This window comes from Parus major, chromosome 11, assembly GCF_001522545.3.
Source record: "Parus major isolate Abel chromosome 11, Parus_major1.1, whole genome shotgun sequence".
Taxonomy (NCBI): Eukaryota; Metazoa; Chordata; class Aves; order Passeriformes; family Paridae; genus Parus; species Parus major.
Window position 1 is genome coordinate 14,067,179 of NC_031780.1, and position 17,852 is coordinate 14,085,030.

The 17,852-nt window shown below is 46.7% G+C and overlaps 1 protein-coding gene across 1 annotated transcript in view; it reads left to right on the forward strand.

Annotated features, from left to right (window-relative positions):
- The first annotated feature begins 6 nt into the window (after positions 1-6).
- VSTM2B (V-set and transmembrane domain containing 2B) overlaps positions 7-17,852 on the forward strand; it is a 20,079-nt gene continuing 2,233 nt past the window's right edge. The window contains exons 1-4 of the mRNA XM_033517210.1: positions 7-491; positions 1,099-1,283; positions 2,872-2,901; positions 3,703-4,102. Coding sequence (XP_033373101.1) covers positions 419-491; positions 1,099-1,283; positions 2,872-2,901; positions 3,703-4,102 — 688 coding nt within the window. The 5' untranslated portion in view covers positions 7-418. The remainder of the gene's footprint in view (positions 492-1,098; positions 1,284-2,871; positions 2,902-3,702; positions 4,103-17,852) is intronic.

Consider the following 17,852-nt stretch of genomic DNA (forward strand, 5'->3'; position numbering starts at 1 on the left):
GCTGCCCGGGCGCAGGAAGGAGGGGAGGGGAGGTTCGTCCCCGCCGCCGCCTCGCTGGAGCACGCGGCGAGCTCCGGGCGCTCCGTGGGATGGGGCTCGGAGAGGCGCCCGGAGTCGGCTCCTCGCTCTCGGGCTGCGGGAGCCCCCAGACAGCGCCGGGCAGTTGAATCCCGCCCGCGGTGGAGCGAAGGAGCGGGACGCGATTTATTGCTGCATTCCCAGAAACGTCGCTTCCACCTGCGAGCGAGTTTGAGCAGCCGGCTGTGGATTTTATATTTGCTTCTCCGCAAACCGAGGTTAGCCGGGAGGCTTTGGCTTTTTGGGAAGGAGCCCTGCCCCGGCCCGCTGTGTGCGATGGATTGAGGCGTGCCCGGCTGCGCCCCCAGCCAGGTCCCCGCCCGCAGCCCACATTGATGCGATGGAAAGTCGGGGGCTGTTCTGCACCCTTTGTTACCTGATGTTCAACGCTCCTCTGCTGTTCATTGTCACCGGTGAGTAGGAAACTTCGTCCTCTTCCCGCGGCGATGCGCCGCTCCGGGCACAACTTGCTGGCGAGAGGCTGCGGGGCCGTCGGGGCTGCGGGGCCGCCCGTCCGCAGCCGAGCTGCAGCCAGGCCCGGCCTCCCCGGCGGCGTTCCCAGCCGGGGCTGGGGGCAGGGAGCTGCCCGGGCGGGCTGTGGCAGAACAAGGTGGCACTGTTGGGCCGCAGCTGCCGGCAGCACGGAGCGGAACGGAGCGGGGCGCGGCGGGCGCGCAGCCCTGGACGGTCCCCGCGCCGCTCGGCGGGAGGGGACAGCGGGACACCGCTGGCTCTGGATCAAGCCGAGGGCTTTCTTAGAAGGACTGGGGAGTTTTAAAGTCCTCTTCAAACTTTCCATTGAAGCCACGGCTGCGGGGTGACGGGGGCCGGCTCGGCCCTGCCCAGGGTGCGCAGTCCTGGATGCTCCGCTTACCCTGGGATCCTTGGGCTCCAGGAAACCTGTGTCGCGGTCAGCGCTTAGCTCTTGAGCTGAAGCAGCTCACGTTAGACTGAAAAGGACTGATTTTGTCTTTATATCTCTCGTTAACCAGCCCTTGTAACTCTATCTTCCCCTCCCAGCTACCTTTACTGAAGTTCCCAAAGATGTGACTGTTAGGGAGGGAGATGATATTGAGATGCCTTGTGCTTTCCGAGCCAGCGGATCCACCTCTTACTCCTTGGAAATCCAGTGGTGGTACCTTAAAGAACCAGCCAGAGAACTTGCACACGAATTAGCCATCAGTGTCCCCGGCAGCAGGAGCAAGGTAATACATTGCTATGGAGATATATCTCTTTATCAAATGCAACATGCTTAGGCAGGGATCAGAATAAACTCAGCATTCCCAGCGTGCTGCTTCTGCCCAATGCCAGCCACCAGCAGGAATCAGCAGTGTGCCCAGGCCCTCTGAGGAATGCAGGAGTACAGGGCATGCACCATGAGGGACTTTATGTCAGGGGAAAACATCAATGCTTTAAGGACTGTAAACAGAAAATGATAAATGTTCCACTGCAAAATCAGCAATGAGGTCCCAAGAAAAGCTGTAGTATGAAGTGTGGACAAGCAAAAACCAGTGTTTCTGTGGACTGAGCTAGGAATCACTGTAAAAGGTGAGAGAGCTTCTGCTCACTGATAGTGCAGAGAAAGGCAGGAGGGATACACCTCTCTGTTGGTACATTAGTGTGGTATCCATCTGCAACCACCAACACACAGTTACTTGTACATGTCCACATTGTGTCCATATCTGAAGCTCAGCAAGATGTTTTCAGTCAGATGTAGCAATTAAAATGCATGAAGCAGAGTTAAATCTTGCGTGCCTTTTCCCTTCCCCCTCGGAAGCCGCTTGGTGTGAGGGTAGGCTTTAGTCTAAATTTTTCAGCTGCATTTCCCCAGCATAAGCCAGTTCATTCTACAGCCCCCCCCGACCAGAGCAAAGACAACTTGCAGGGTTGCACAAGGAGCGGGGTAAAGCAGGACTTTGAGGCTGTGTTGCCCTACTGTGCAGGGCATGTCATCCTCTCCAGCCCCCGTCCTCTGTGCCAGCAGGGTGGCCCGCGGCAGCCTCTGTGCCTGTGCCAGCTCCCCTCTCTGTGGCACGCTTGTTTTCCTGCAGAGCTCAAATAGAGATGCAAAGCATATAGACACTGAGCTAATGCGATGCCGCCTAGCTGGGGAAAGTGTAAGTCAGTTGTCAGACTGGGAAATAAATCGCTTGGATTTAAATGTCTTCTTTAACCTTATATAAAAACTGTGAGCTGCTTTTACAATAAATGATGACAGAGCAAGCCTGGAGAATGATGACCGTCTCCCCGAGAGGCGTATCAGTGAGGTCTGAGGCATCACTTAGGTTTACAGTGGTTGGCTGGAGACAAAAACATAACCAAATATGAAACCTGCTGTGTGATACCTGCTCCCAGGGTGTTTCAGGACTGAAGCTTTGCCCTGAGCCACGCAGGATCCAGCTTGCCTGAGCCCTTCCCTGCTGCGCTGCTGGTAACGCGTCTTCCCCAGTGTTTGTCAGTGACTGTGACCAGCAGAGCATGCAACAAGCTTTTCTTTGGCTGTTGTTCACACCCTTGGGGAAGGCAGCGTTTCTGTGGGGCAGCATGGGAACTTTACCAGAACAGTCCCCCCCGGCTGAGCACTGGTTTGCTGCCTACCCCATCATCTGGGGAGCTGCCCTGAGCCACACGGGCTGTGTGAATGGCAAGTGGAGAAAGTTGCATCTATCCATGTCCTATCTTTCCACCGGGGTGGGAGTATGAGCATCCTGTAGATGTGCTGGCAGCGCATCTGCCCTTTTTTCTGTTCTTTTAGGTAGCAAGTCTAATTGCCCTTTTTTTCTGTTCTTTTAGGTAGCAAATAAGGATGCAACCAAAATCAGCGTAAGTGCAGCTCGAGATGGGTGCACACCCCTCCTCCCACGCACGTGGGGTTTACTGCATGCCCCCCTCATTTCCTGACACACGAATGCAGCTGGTCTCACTGGCAGCCGCGCTCCTGCAGCACGGCGGGAGTGTGGCGCCTTTCCCCTCCTCAGTGTGCCGTGCCTCAAGACGTTGTTACCATCTGTTGCTGCTTTTGCAGTCACGTCTCATTCCTTGCAAATCCAGAGGAGGTGACGCTTGCCTTACAGCCCTTCCTTAGCCCCGTTGGAAAAGGACTGTGGGCCAAATCAGAAGAGAATCTTGCTTTTTTTACCCCCAGCCTTCTGCAACCCCCATTCCCCTGAGGCGACCCCCTTCTCTGGCTGTCCTGCAGGGAACGCTCCCCTTTCCCTGTGATGCGGCCGGCTGTCCCTGCTCCCCTCTCCGCGGTGCTGGGACACACAAGGCAGCTCCGTGGAGCCGGAGCGGGGACACTGAGCCCGGCCGGGCTTGGCTCGCTGCAGCCGGCGGGGGCGACCCCGGGGAGGGTGGGGAGGGTTCCTGGGGGCTGCCCGGGCCTGGGAGCCGCCGGGGGACGAGAGAACAGCCGTGGGGGGTGGTGACAGCTGGGAGATGGGTGGGAACGATGTGGCCCGCGGCTGGTTCCGGATAGCCCCCGTGAGGTGAGGCTATAGCAGCGAGGTGCCCGTGTGGGGGAAGCAGCCCCGGCCCGTGCTCCCGGCAACGAGGGGCACGGCGCTTGGGCAGGAGCAGGGTCGCTGCCGCCGCTGAGGCCGTGCCGGCCGTGCTCTCTTGCAGACGGTCCGCGTCCAGGGCAATGACATCTCGCACCGGCTGCGCCTGTCGGGCGTGCGGCGGCAGGACGAGGGCGTCTACCAGTGCCGCGTGTCGGACTACAGCGACGACGAGACGCAGGAGCACAAGGCTCAGGCGCTGCTGCGCGTCCTGTCCCGCTTCGCCCCGCCCGACGTGCAGGCGGCCGAGGCGGTGTCGCACATCCAGAGCGGGGCGGCCCCGCGGCGCCACGGCCCTGCCGCCCGCCCCACGCCGCCGCCCGGCCCCGCCAAGCGCCCGCCGCCCGCCCCGGCCCCCGGGGGCACCAGCGCCGCCGCCACCGCCTCCACGGCCGCCGCCGCCGCCTCCTCGGCCTCGCCGCCGCCCGGGCAGGCCGCCATCCTCCGCCAGCAGCACGGGTCAGGTAGGGCGGCGGGAGGGACGGGACCCCCGTTCTCTGAGCCCCGGGACTGGCACTCGCTCCCGCGTCGGGCACCGTGACCCCTCTGCCGTGGGGGCACTCTGGCTGCGGCCCCGGAGCTGGGTAATCGCGCCCAAGTCCGGCAAAGTGTCCTCGGGTTGTCCCAAGGGCCGGGGCTGGTGCCTCGGCCCAGCCTGGACGGGAGTGAACAGAGGCACGGGGATGGGGAGATGGGTGCGAGTACCAGGCTGGGACCTGCATCTCTTTGGCAGGTGCACTGGGGGGCCCCACGTTCAGAACACCCTTGCAGCTTTTTGGGTACGGTGTTCGAAAAGGTAACTCCAGCCTCAGGAGAGCAAAGCACCATGGATGTTCTGCAGAGAATTTCGATTTGTAGAGTGGCTTACAGGGCTGGTTGTCCCACGCAGATATGAGGCCTGTGCAGAGCAGGATGCAGATTCAGAAGGGAAATGTCAATTGCTGTGTAATGAGGTCCACATCTGAATTAATGGCAGGCTAAGAGTTGGAGATACAGTGCTCTATAATGTTTTCAAAATGTAAACATCATGCTAATACTGATTGTCTATCAGTTAATACTGTATTAAGTTATTAATGCCACATTACCATATTGCAGTTTGCCAGAGAAGGCAGCTATAAACCTTTATTTATCCAATGACAGGAATGTCTGGGACGAAGAACTTACTCTTAAATGTGCATTGCAAAAGTGTTTCGAGCTTCGGAGGTGTGGTGCTGTTCTGGCTGGGCTTCAGCTCTCCTCTCAGCCACTGTCACTTAGTTAATGTTGAACAAAAGTCCCTGCCAAGTTATCTGTGGAAGAAGTGAAACAGTTTTATGCCACTGACTATTCAGGGAAGGCCCTGAACTCCCCTCTCTGCTGAGTCCCTTCTGACGCAGATTCATAATCTTCATGCAGGGAAGTTCACACTTCTTCCTGATACCTCTTCACACTTTCTGGGCAAACAGTTGCAGGTTTTGGCTCACAGTAATGGAAATCATTCCTATATGGGTCACTGTGACCTGCTGGTGCTTTACAGGTGTTGTATTTTATCTAGCTACTACCTTTTCCTGTTTTCTGAATAATTTCTTTCTTCTGTAGAAATACATGTGAAAGCTAGATTTTACTCCTTATCGTTCCCAAGACTAAGCTGGTTGTTCATTGGTGTCTAGTGGAAGATAAGGTGACAGTTCCTGAGATCTTAACTACAGGTGCTTGAGGGCATTTAAAGAAATTCATTTTGCTTTTGCTGTATCCACTGGCCCCCAGAAATTAAACCAGACACTGTAATGCTCATGATCTATTATTTTTTTTTTTGTTTGGAAAGATTTGCTTTCCTCCTGGGACCCCAGGGCTAAGTGGTGTTTTCATGTTTCCTCTCCACTCTGATGACAGCAAGAATTCCATGCTGACACTAGAGGTTGTGTTTAGGACTTGCAGCACTGTGCACCCTGCCTGCTGAACCCAGAGCTTATGTGGTGCATATGAGCTAAAACCAGGACGGTGGAAGTGCAGTGGGCTCAGTTCCACGTCAACAGATGGATGTGAGCGTGTGCCGCCAAGACAGCATGTCACACATGCCCGTTAGGGCAAGACCTCCTGCCCAGATCAGCTAAACTGCTGTCTGTCCCGATTTTTTACATGTCTGTGGTTTGGGATATGGCACTTCTGCATCATTTCTAGGCTGCATTAAATTCTGAAAATAAACCGGTAGCGTTGTGGCCAGCAGTGGAAGTAATGGAGTGATGCAAATCAGTGAAAAAGGTAGCAGAATACAGAAAAACATCTAGTGGGGGTCTCCAGGTGGAAACTGATGCTGAGAGCTACCAGACTGGCTAAACCAAAACTTGATGCTGTGAGCTCCCTGCTGGGCACACTGCTCTCTGTGAACAGTGCCACTCCGTGGCAGCTCCAGTGCTGAGAAAGCCAAGTCAGACTGCTCCTGTTCCTGTACTGACTTAATAAGGTGTAAACCAGCACCTGCTTTTGTCCCCATAAGAGGAAGGTGATAAATTGTGTACTTTGGTCTGGTCCTCTTGTAGAATTAATGCCTTTTTACTCTGCTTGAATCAAGACCTCCCTGAATAACAGGCTTCTCCCTGGTTTGTTGTAATTTTTGTACCTGTGGTAGTTTGGAGCTGCCTGTAATTACGAATCAATAGAACGTCAATCACAGCATGGCTTAGGAGATTTGCAGCTGAGGGACTTGACCCTCAAAACTTCCTGATGCAGGTGCCCTTTGGACCAGAACTGTTTGAGTCTTGTCACCACAAGATGTCTCTTTGGTTGCTTCTGTGAAGCAGATTGCTGCTGTCCCAGTCCCCATTTATTTCAGAAAGGCTGTCTGAGCCAGGGATTTGGTCTGAAGCAGAAAGAGAGCTTGGTGCAGAGGCAAGAAGTCTTCCCTAGCCATGAATCTGGATAGAGATCTGGATAAAATGTGGCAGTCAGTGTGATGAGGACTTGCAGGAGTATCACCTGTTTTTGTGAGGAAAGGGAAGAAGGGGTCTCCAGTGCTGCCACTCAGGTTGGATAAGCACTAAACTTTCTTCAAAACATCCTAAAAGAAAATGACATCTTAGACCTTCTGCGTTTTCCATTTGTATGTTAAAGTGGTGCTCTTTAGAGCTACATTAGGTACAGTAATTATTGTATTATTGTATGAAGAATGCAGTTGCTTTATAGGAAATGGCTTTTTTTCCTTTTATTTACTTCTGGGAACTAGAAACACTGTTTCAGGTCCACCCTTCTGAGGCAGTGTCACAACTGGTTTTCCACACAGTAGGGCCAACAAATCCAAGTAAATCTTTGTTCACGTGGTGTTTAAGACTCAGGACCTAACCTTGTGTTGCTGTCTGAGTTACATCTGCATAGCAGTGTAATACATACACCTCATTATCCTATTTTGAGCTGTAACACATACAGATAAGTACTTGCACCAAATCTGTGTGTAGTAATTGAATAGTCTAATACATTTAAAGTATTTAGCATTTCTAAGTCTTTTCATTGTACACAGGGATATTTCATCTGTATGAAAGCAGAAATGTGGTCGAACAATGGATTTGCTATCAGTGATTAAGAAACGTCCTCATTTAAGACACTGGAGAGCTCTGCCTGAGAGCTGATGGCATGGCACTAGCTACAGTGTCCTGCATGAATTGGCCTCTAATCCTATTTTCCTTGCAATAGAAATCTTCCCAATACTTTCAGTGTAGTGAGGGCCTCAATGTACTTGGATTCCAATAAACATGATTACAGATCAAATGCTACATTGGGATGTGCCTGCAGGGCTCTTGTTGACTTCAAGTGCTGCCCGTCATGCACCACGGAAAAGTGTGATTTTTTACATCTTCTAAGTGAACTGAAACATGAATTTATTAGGATAAATGTGTCTGTTACTGAGATTGTCTGAAGAGCAGAGAGTCTCATCTGACAAACTGGGTAGAAATAAAAAATCCATTGTTTTAGACATCTTCAGAAATAGTATTTGGCTGAAGTTTGTGTCAGCATTATGGTATATAAGGCAATAGATGCAGAACAACTGGAAAATTGACAAATATGCCACAAATATTAGCTACTTAAGCAGAATTTTATCTGCGATGTTTAAACAACCATATAAAAACTGGGTACTGTGGTCTCATGAGTCAGAAAGGTTACTGCTTGTCTGCCAGCAAGGTGAACTGAAGTGGAAACCTAGAAAATGGGATTTGTGCTGTAAGGAGACAAAGATCTGCTGGCAAGACCATTTCTAACACTATCACAGAAGCAGCTGTCCATGTGGTTCTAAATGAAATTATATTGAGCTTTTAGTTTAAATGCTTGTACACAAGTGGAATTTTACACTGTAGGAGAATAATTGGGGTGAGCAGTGTGCAGAGTTGTTACTGTTTGGAAGTACTCCTGGTTTTCACTGGGTAGAGTAGGGGGATGCAGGAGCATCACTGAGTGAAACACACGGTGTCTCTGTCTCAGGAAGTTTGTAGTCCAAGTGTTTGAGACAGATAAATGACACAAGAACAATAACTGACTTTGTTGAGTCGTGTGACAGCTGTGAAATTAAATATGAAAACTTAATTTCAGGTCTTCTAAATTTAAGTTCAGTGCCTTAGATGGTGAAGTAATAAACAAGGATCTTCATCCTGACCTCCTGGGAGGGAAATTGACTGTATTATATCCTACCAAATGGTCTCCAAAATGAGTGCCTGTGTATTGGCTTGGGGGCAATTTTTAGTTTAACTTCTGAGTAGAATGTAGATCAGACATTGCAGCTTCCAAATTCCCTTTTATTTGTTTGATCTCTAGCCTCAAAGCTCAGAAGTGAAAGCTTTAAATAAAATAAACAAAGATGGGAGCGTGAAGCAAGGAGCTCTAGGAGGAACACGGGCTCATGTGTTATGCACAGATGAAGTGGTCATCACAAGGAAGAACATAAATCTTCACTCCATGCCTGTCCCTCCCCTCCTGAAAGCCCTTTATGTCTGAGGCAGAAGGAGCTCTGCTCCTGGGCTGCTTGTTTGAGATAAAGCAGCAGGTCACAGTCCTGCAGCCTCTGTGCCCCTGGTGCTCAGAAGAGCAGTGCAGGCACAGCCAGCCCCCCTTGAGGCAGGAGACTCTCAGGTCTCTGTTGTGCACTAGGAAGAAAGAGGCCTGGCTGTGCAGCTTGGAGACAGCAGAGGAAGGAGCACAGTGCTTTACTGAGTGTGCAGAGCTGGGGCTGGTTAGGGGGGACTCTGTTTGGAGGGGCTGTGGTTGGGTTTGGACTAATTTTGGGTAAGGGTTTGAGCTCAGGGCTCTCCTGGCTTTGTCAGAGCTTGAATGACCCTCTGCTAGTTTGAGACACAGCCCGTGGAGCTCGTTCATGTTTGATAGATGAACATTACATGAAATAGCAAGACAGGGAAGTGTATGAGGCTGCTCAGCTCAGGCTCCCTGCCTTTCCCCCTCAGTAATGGCTGGGTCTGCTCCACTTCCCTGTGCTTTTTATGAGACCATGTATGAGCTCAATTCTGTTGTTACTCCTAGTTAAATGCAACCTGGGTCACATCACATTTTCCTTTACATTAAATAAAGTAGCAAGACAGAGGCCATAACTGAATTATCAGGCTGACCTCCTAAATGTCACTGGATAATAAACATGCAAAAAGAATTCTCATTAAATACACATCACTAGCACTTTAATATCTAGGCAAATTACACTGCTTTGGGGACAAGTGAGGTCAAATATCTTCTTTTGTGTCTGTGTAATATGGATTAATTCTCGAACTGGACAAAAGCACTAACTGCTGTACTGTGTCACCTCATTATCTAGGACAGAAACAAGCTGTGCCTGGGTGTTTTTGTACTGTGGAAATGCAATTTATTTGAGTAACCTCCTTTCAGCGGTTCTTGCTTGTTCCCCAGAGGACAGACAAAACTGTACTAACCTATTCTACTCCAGCCTGTTCAGTGCCCTTGAAGAAATCTGAATATTATTTGAATTTCTTTGATATCTTTTAGTTATAGATTGAAATATCTATAATATCTAAATAATATCTAAATCTAATATCTAAAAAAAATATTAAAAATATTACTAAACACAATGAAGGGAGTATTCCAGGTCCTTCTGATGAATAAGGAAGTTGTACCTAGTACTGGTCTAGTTTTCTGTGTAAGATTGATTCATTAGTGAGTGAAAATTGGAAATTTATATGAAGAAAGGCTCAGTGCACCCACATGTGTTTTTGCCTGAGCAAATAGCATTTGGGGCAGGAATATACATACACTGCTAGTTCTTTATACATGATTTCAATAGATTCTTGGCAAAATGGAGCCTTAATTTGCAGAACCAACTTTGTATCTTTTATGAGAGGCAGTAATTGTTGCACACTCCCCACCTCTGCGATCCTGGTGCAGCTTTACTACTGTGTGTACACTAATGCTTGAACTGTGTTGTCAATTTAAATAGGTCCCTAACAGTTTAAAACTTAGCAATCTTGGCACAGAGAAATGCCCGGACAGCCTTCCTGGTACTGGTTTTGAGAAGGCTTTTAAGTAGTGTGGGCTGTAGTTGGAAAGCAAACACAAAGTAGCCTCTGCCAGGAAATGAATCTTATAGTAGTCCTACAGTGTAGGTGTTTCTTTTTTACTTAAGAGAGCCTGACAGGACTGTGCTGGCAATAAAAGGAGGTTGCTTTGGATTTTGATTTAGCTTTGCTAAAGCAGTAAGAATGCTGTCAGGCTCACTATTGCTGTTTACTATGTGTTTTTTAAAATTAGATAATGGTAGAGCAGTCCCATATGTCAATAATAAACAGTTCAAGTAGGTTTGTATTGGAAAAAATGGGGTTGTCAGCAGAATGGTATTATTTGTCACAACAGCGGCTAACAACCGAGTACTTTATATTGCTAGGCTGTTATCAGCTGGGAGGCAATTTTATTAGCTGGAAAGAAGAGCAGTTTGGCAGAGCAGCAGCCGTGCTCAGCAGAGGGGTGTGTGTGAGCCAGCACCAGCCTGTGCTGCGGCTGGGAGGGAGCTGTGCTCACACAGCAAAGGGCCCCAAGCACTCCCCACAATATCTGCTCACCCTGCCCGTGGCTGGCAGCAGGGCATCTCTGTGTGTGCAGGGACAGGCTGCTGACTTCCAAAGCAGGCAGAGTCTCAGGGACATCGTCTTCCACGCCTGTTGTTTTGTTACTGTGCTCCTGGAGGTGTTCAGGAGACACAGGAATGCATCACCTGAGGACATGGCTTAGTGGTACACAGTGTGGTGCTGCAGAGTTCATGGCTGGACTTGGTGATCTTAGAGCTCTTTTCCAGCCTCACCAATTCTGTGATTCTAGGGGTAAAGTTCGTCAAACTGACATAATTAGAAATAGTTTACTGCTTTATAATTTTTTTAATTGGCATGCTAATCTGAATCCCTCTCACAGTGAGGAGCTGGACATTTCACATGTACAGAGGGGTATTGAGGAATATCCCATGTCCACAGTTTTGTCAAATAAGCCCTTGCTGCCTTATTCTGCAAAGCTTGGCCTCCCTTACACCTAGGGCATTGCAAAGTCTTTAGTTAACTCACATCTAGCAAATATCAGTCATTGGAAATGTTTGGAGGGTCTGTGTATTTGTGGGTCAGTCCCAAAACACTGCTGTGTACAGTGAAAAGGTGATCCCTTCTTTATGGAACTCACAGGCTCTGCTTTTTTCTCAGGCACATGCTCTCAATACAGCCATTTTTTATGTGTCATCAATGCATTCTGCTAATGCACTTAGCTCTGTTCTTTAAGTATGGACAGCATAGGGTTATTTTTCAAAAAGATCCTTAATCTGTACTTGCATCTGCTTAGGTTTGGTAATTCTGATTGGAGTGATAATTACAACTGCATTGGCAGCTTGCTCCTAATCCTGATCAAGTCAAAAATACTCTAAAAGCAGTGAAGTGAGAACCACAGTGTCATCGTCTTTATTTCTGGGTTGCAAATATTTACAACTTGTGTCAATTATAGAATGTGAAAACTGTGGTTCAGTCCAGTGGGACTCTTACTGTCAATCTTTCCATGAAGATCCAGCCTATTGAATTGTGTGACCATATCTAGCTTGCCTGCTTTTCTGCAGTATGACTTTTAGTCCTCCTACTTACAATGAAAAACAGAGAATATGCCCCAAACTTGCTTCAAAGTTTAGTAGCTGAAACCAGCTACTTTACCAGTAAAATAATAATTTTAGCAATAAAAATACCAGTTTTAGTTTTTTTCATTGCTTCATGATCTGGGCAGTTTGAGTTGTGCTTTTGCTACTTGTGTGTATGGATATGCTCTGGAATTTCTCACATAACAGTACAGAAGATGGATGTGTAGGGCTGGCTGCTTATTTACCACCTGAACTACCACTAATGCAGTTACTTATTTTTCTCTGTATTTTAGTTTAGAATTCATTTTCCACCAAATTGCATTACAAAGAATTTTGTATCTCCTGTTATTCAACGTTCAAGGAATGAATTAACTGTTGTTCTTGGTTTTGTTAAGTTAATTTTAGATCATGGAACTGCAGAAAATTCTGGAAATTAAAACAAATTCATAGTTGCATGGTTTGAGTGTCTTAATAAGATATTTGGCAAGGAGAGATCATCTCACCAATACCAAAGCAGAAATCTGTTTATGTGAGGGTAATACAAAGTAGAGACCAGCTGCAGGTCTTTAAAGAGGAATGTTTACTGGCTTATTTAAATGCAAACCAATAGAAAGTATTTAAACTGTACAATCTATATGGAATGAATTAGTCATTTTAAGCATTCAGGATGCATTTCTCTCCATTGACACCATCTAGAGCAGTGTTTCCTTTTGGAGCTTGTTACAAATTACACCTGGTGTTGTCTTAAAGTTACTCTTTAATTTCTCCTCGAGTGGATATTTGGGGTGGTGGAAAGGTTTGTTTGGTCTCTCCAGTGTAGAAGAGACCCCAAGAGCAGCCCCCAAGGGCCTGGCTGCCTCAGCTCAGCTGCTGCTCTGCTGGGCTGTGGGCACTGCCTGCCCTCAGCAGAGCTGTTCACAGGCACATGGCCTGTTTGAAAAAGCAGAGGGAGGCTTTAGGAACAGTGCTGATTGTTCTGTACTCTTATGGCTACCACAGAAGGGAAATGGGCATATTGAGGGGAAAATTTCCCATATTGTGTTACCCCTGTTTTTTGTAACATTAGTTGGAGATGTTTTTTTGCCAGTCTGTTGGCAGTGAAACTGCACATTTCTCTGGGAACCTAACAAACAGAATTATCTCTGTATAAAGGTATTTCGTGCTCCATAGCAGGTATGCATTTCCCTCCATTCATCAACTCCTGTTTGTGATAACTATGTTTAATACAAAAGTGTCATGCCTTGCAGACCTGCAGCAGCTGTGCAGTGGGTGAGATCAATTGTCCATTTAATCCTGAACCTTATGTCTAATGATGTCCTTATGATCCAGGAGAGGGAAGAGCCTCTGTAGAGGGTAATGGAGCACTTGGCTGGTCTGTGTACCATGAGCATGTTTGGCAGGGACTGTCAGCACTAGCATTTTAAGGAAATTTTGGCCTTAATGAGTCTCAGTTAAAATGAGTTCTGTTGAGCTCAAAATCCACCTCAACAGTTGCAAGTGCCTTAAGAAACACATCCCAAACTCTTCTACCAATGCCTGTCCTGTGTCCCACAGGCACTCACACATTGACTTCCACCAGAGCACTGCAGTACTTCAGAAAATCAATACTGCAGAAGGAATATTTTTCTTCTCTTAGCTTCTTATCAGAACCAAACTTTGATTTCTGCAGCATTTCTTTGCATGACTACACCCCCCTGTCATTGCCATCCAATTTATTTGTTTTCTAATCTATAGCCTATCTAATCCTGCTAGCATGCTAAAACAGCAAAGTCTAAAACACCAGTCTTCTGTCCTAGGTGAGCTTTTTGAGTTATCACATCAAGAACAGTCAAAATTAAGGACCGGGCTGCTACAAGGAACTGGCTTTTTCCTCAACTACACATATTTATTTTTCTCCCTATTCAGGAAGTTTGCACTGTGCTGCCCTGTATGCAGCTTCTGTAGAGTTATCAAGCCTTAAATTCTGCCTCATCTCATTGATCAGGTGAGTTTAGCCCAGCATGTAAATAGATACAGGTGTGGGCAAGTAAAACATGCTCATTTCAGGACTGCTAAATACTCCAAATTAAAATGGAATCTTATTTGAAATATTAAAACCTGTTGAGTTTCCAAAATTAGGACAGGGGAGGCTTTCAGTTACTCTTGTAACATTTGGCAATTCACCCCTGAATACAGGCCTGAATATTGCAGTGGATATCTTGAGAGAGAAGGTGAAGGAACAGTGAAATTCAGGTATATTTGAGAAGACCTAAAATGATGACAGCTTTACAAAACTCTGGTCAGTGTCCTCTGGCCAGTAAAATTGCTTTCAGCTTCCTGGAGAGTTTGAGGCTGTGGTATGGATAAGGAAAGTGAAATGTGGGCATTATCATGAAGGGTGTGGAGGGCAATGCTGATGGTTTCAGCTGGCTGTGTGAGAAGATTTATTCTTGACCTTAAAAACCTTGATGTCATGGATGAAGGAACAAAGCAGAATCACAAGCTTCTACCTGCATGGTTATATAGAAACAAAAACATATGCTGACTTCTGTGAGATATTTTTGTGAGATGAGTTATGAAAAGCTGTTCCAAAAGTCAGCGAATCATAAATTAAAGCTGTAGTGGATAGAAAACTAATTTTTGTCATCATGCCTTCTAGGCAGGTTCCATGGCGAGCTGATCCCATGCAGCTGCTCGTAAATATGTGGGAAGTCACCACTGCTGAAACTGGCCACACCAAAAGGCAGCTGAGGAGCTGTTTGTGCTCGTGCCTGGGCAGGATGATCCACAGGCAGCCAAAAGCCAGGAGCAATGAGGACACCACAGTTCAGTGTTTTGGTTTTTTTCTGTTGTGCCAATGCTTCTTTGAACAACACCACGCAGTGCTCTGGGGTTGAGCTGGGAGGGTCTGCTGAGGTCAGCACATGACTACATGCACTTCTGAACAGCATCCTGGAGAATGAGCTCTGGGGGAGGAGTGGGCATTTGTAGGCATTGGGTGCAAAAAAAAAAAAGATTAAAAAGCAAAAATGCAGTGTGTGGATTGTGATGGAAGTACTTAAGAGTGGAAGGGTGTAGACAGTTTATAAGATCTTGTCTCAAACTCTGGAACAGTTCTAATGGGGTGTAGCTTATTATCTCTTTGGTTCAGTAAGTGTATAGTGACTTTAGTAATTTCAATTAAAAACTTCTAAGAAGCTCTTAGGTCTGAAGTTGGGTAAATTCAGTTCAGTGCAAGTGCTCCAAATGTATGTCAGTGAGTGAGAATCTGTTTTATCTAGGAGATTATTGCTTGCAGTGATCCTTGACCAGCAACCCATGTAAAACTCCATTTTTTTCCATAGATACAAGAACATGTATCAAGCACAGCCTAAAGTTTCTGGCCTGAGAGAACAGATCAATCTATATGGTCAGTTTGATCCCTCACCCCTTAATGAAATGCCAGGTTTGAGGGCTTTATTAATTGGGCATTGTTCTGTAAGGAAATAGGCCGAGGCTAATAGGTCACTGCATAAAAGGCAGTACAGAGAAATGTCTCGTGACACTGCCAGCCAGGGCCCCAGCTCCATCATCAAAAGGCAGTCAGATTTTAGGTGTTATCTCATCTTTCAAGGAAAATAGGCTACTGATGTCTTTCAGCTTTTTATTATGTGAGCCACTGCATTTTACCACCATCTCAGAAAAAGACATCAAAGGATTTTTCAGATTCTTTCTAGTAAGAAAAATAGGTGACTGCTGGAAATTGTGGGTTTTGACCGTTGGTTAAATATAGCTTGTAAAAGAATCATCCCATTTTTTTTCTGGGTGTCACAAGTCACTTGGTAATTAACATTTGTTTTCAATTGAACTGTTTTAAGTCAAACTGTGATTAATTCTGGCATAAAATTTTTTTTAAATAGAAAATTGCAGTAAAACACTTATGTCATAAATTGCAGAAAAGGATGAGTGATGCCAGAGAGCAATTCACCATACACAAAGAGAACAATTTGTTCTTGTTCTGCATGTTGGTAGACTTTTGGCCATGAGCATAGAAATATTATAAAAGCAAAGTTGTAAGTCTGTATAGTGATAAATAAGCATGCAATAACAGATCATCAAATGAATATTCAAAATATCAGTGAAATGTTTTCTCACCAGTGTCTGTAGTTTTCAAGTAAATGTGTACTCCTGATTTAGGGTGTTTGGATAAGAACCCTCTGTTCTCACACCTGGGTCAATCATGTGTCAGATCCTCGTGCTCAAGCCCACATTTTATTTGTTTACATCTACAGATGTAGCAATTTATTAACTATAAGTCGAGACTTGCACTACTGCAGTAATAGCAGAATTGAGGACACTAAGTTCAGTTTGTTTATAATCAATGGTTCAGGTTAATTAATCAGGAAGAAAATACTGGAAAATATTTTTCTAGTCTGCTTATATTTAGAGGGAGGAGAATTCTGAAGTTCTGTGTGTCCAATGCTTCCTGAAGTCTTAGAGTAGAACAACACTGAATGAGTACAAAAAAAAAGAAACTTGTATGTGGTGTTCAGTAAGAATAATTGCTTTCAAGTGTGTTTTTTTTTTTTAAATATGTTTCATTTAACTGCTGAGATTCTGTTAACAGAGTCTGAACTCACATTTGGCCATCAGAGAAGAAGGAGAATATAGGTTAAAAACAACAGTAATTTCTACAGAAGGAAAAGGTAAAATTTGGACTGTAGAACTCACAGTTCTGCACTGAAATTTAAAGTAAAACTAGTACATAAAAGTAAAACCAACATAGGAATGATTTTGGTAAGCAGGTACACAGGTGATACTAGGAGTTGTGACTAACACTGCTTTCCCTTCAAAGCAGAAATGATCCTAAGCTGGTGCTCCTGGCAGCCTTTCAGTATCAGGGTTGTAAGAGCACTTGAGCTTCAAGAGCCCATTTCTCCAGGTTGAGCTTCTCAGTGTTTCCAGGGAAATTCCCCTTCACAAAAACACATCTTGCTGTCTGAGCAACCACCAGCATCTCAGACTCGAGTCCTGTTCATTGAAGGAACAAGTTCAGCCCTAGCAGGGAAAGAACAGGTTCTCAGCACTCTCAGGTTTGACCATAATAAATATCCAGGGCCAGCTCTTCCCTGCAGTGCTGGGCAGGTGTGGAATTGGCACAGATTTGGTGCCACTGGGCTGTGTCAGCTGCTGCTGGGCTGCCCCTGCATCAGAAGCTCAGGGGACAGTGACAGCACATGGGGACCATGAAGGGGACCATGTCCCAGAAGAGAGGACTTCCCTGCACACACCTTTAGTGTGTTTTTGCAATGAGTTGCAGCTAACTCCTTTAGCTGCTGGAGTTAATTGTGTTTGTTAATGATTTTTTTCAGCTTTCAAAACAAAAATCCTGTATTCATCTTTATGCCTTGCTGTTGCTATGTAGGCAGTCCTTAGCACATGTTTGTGCATGCAGGGATTTAATTAAAACCTTAATAACTAAATAATCACCACACAGTCTGGGTGTCTGTGAGATAGCACTGTGGGGACATTTCTTGAGTTCCTCAGTTGCACACCACATTGCTATGTGGTATTTTTGATGCTGGCTAATCGTACTCCAGCATTGCTGGTGAGCTGTACATAGATTAGGAGGCAGCTGGAGCAGCGAGCCCAAGAGCAGTGCTTTGCTCAGGCACTGTTTGAGGCATTTCCTTTGATCGTGCCACACATCCTAGAGACCAAGACTAAAGTATTCACATTATGGTGCCTGAAGTGAGTTGCCTGAACAGAAGTGCCCTGATTACTTTTCCAGAGATGCTGAACAGAGAAAACTTGTTTTTAAAGTTTTCACGTTTTGCAGTGTCTCTCACTGGGTGGCAGTCAGTGTTTTGGGCATTGATTTGTCCTGTGGGTTGGGTGTTCAGCAGAGAGGAGGCTTCTCCCCAGGTGTCTCGTAAACTTAGCTGCAGGAAAAATTCCCACTGGGCTAAATTCCCACTGGACTTCTGCTTTTGTGTGGAAATGTCCCATATCTGTCACTTCCACCCCGTGCCAGCTGCACACGCTGGTCCCCTCATGGCTCAGGGAGGTGTCCCTGGGGGCACTTGGGCTCTGTGCCCAGCCTGGCCTTGTCTGCGTGGGCTGGCCCAGGAGTGCCAGGCACCCTGTGCAGGGCTGCGCTGGGAACGGGGCTG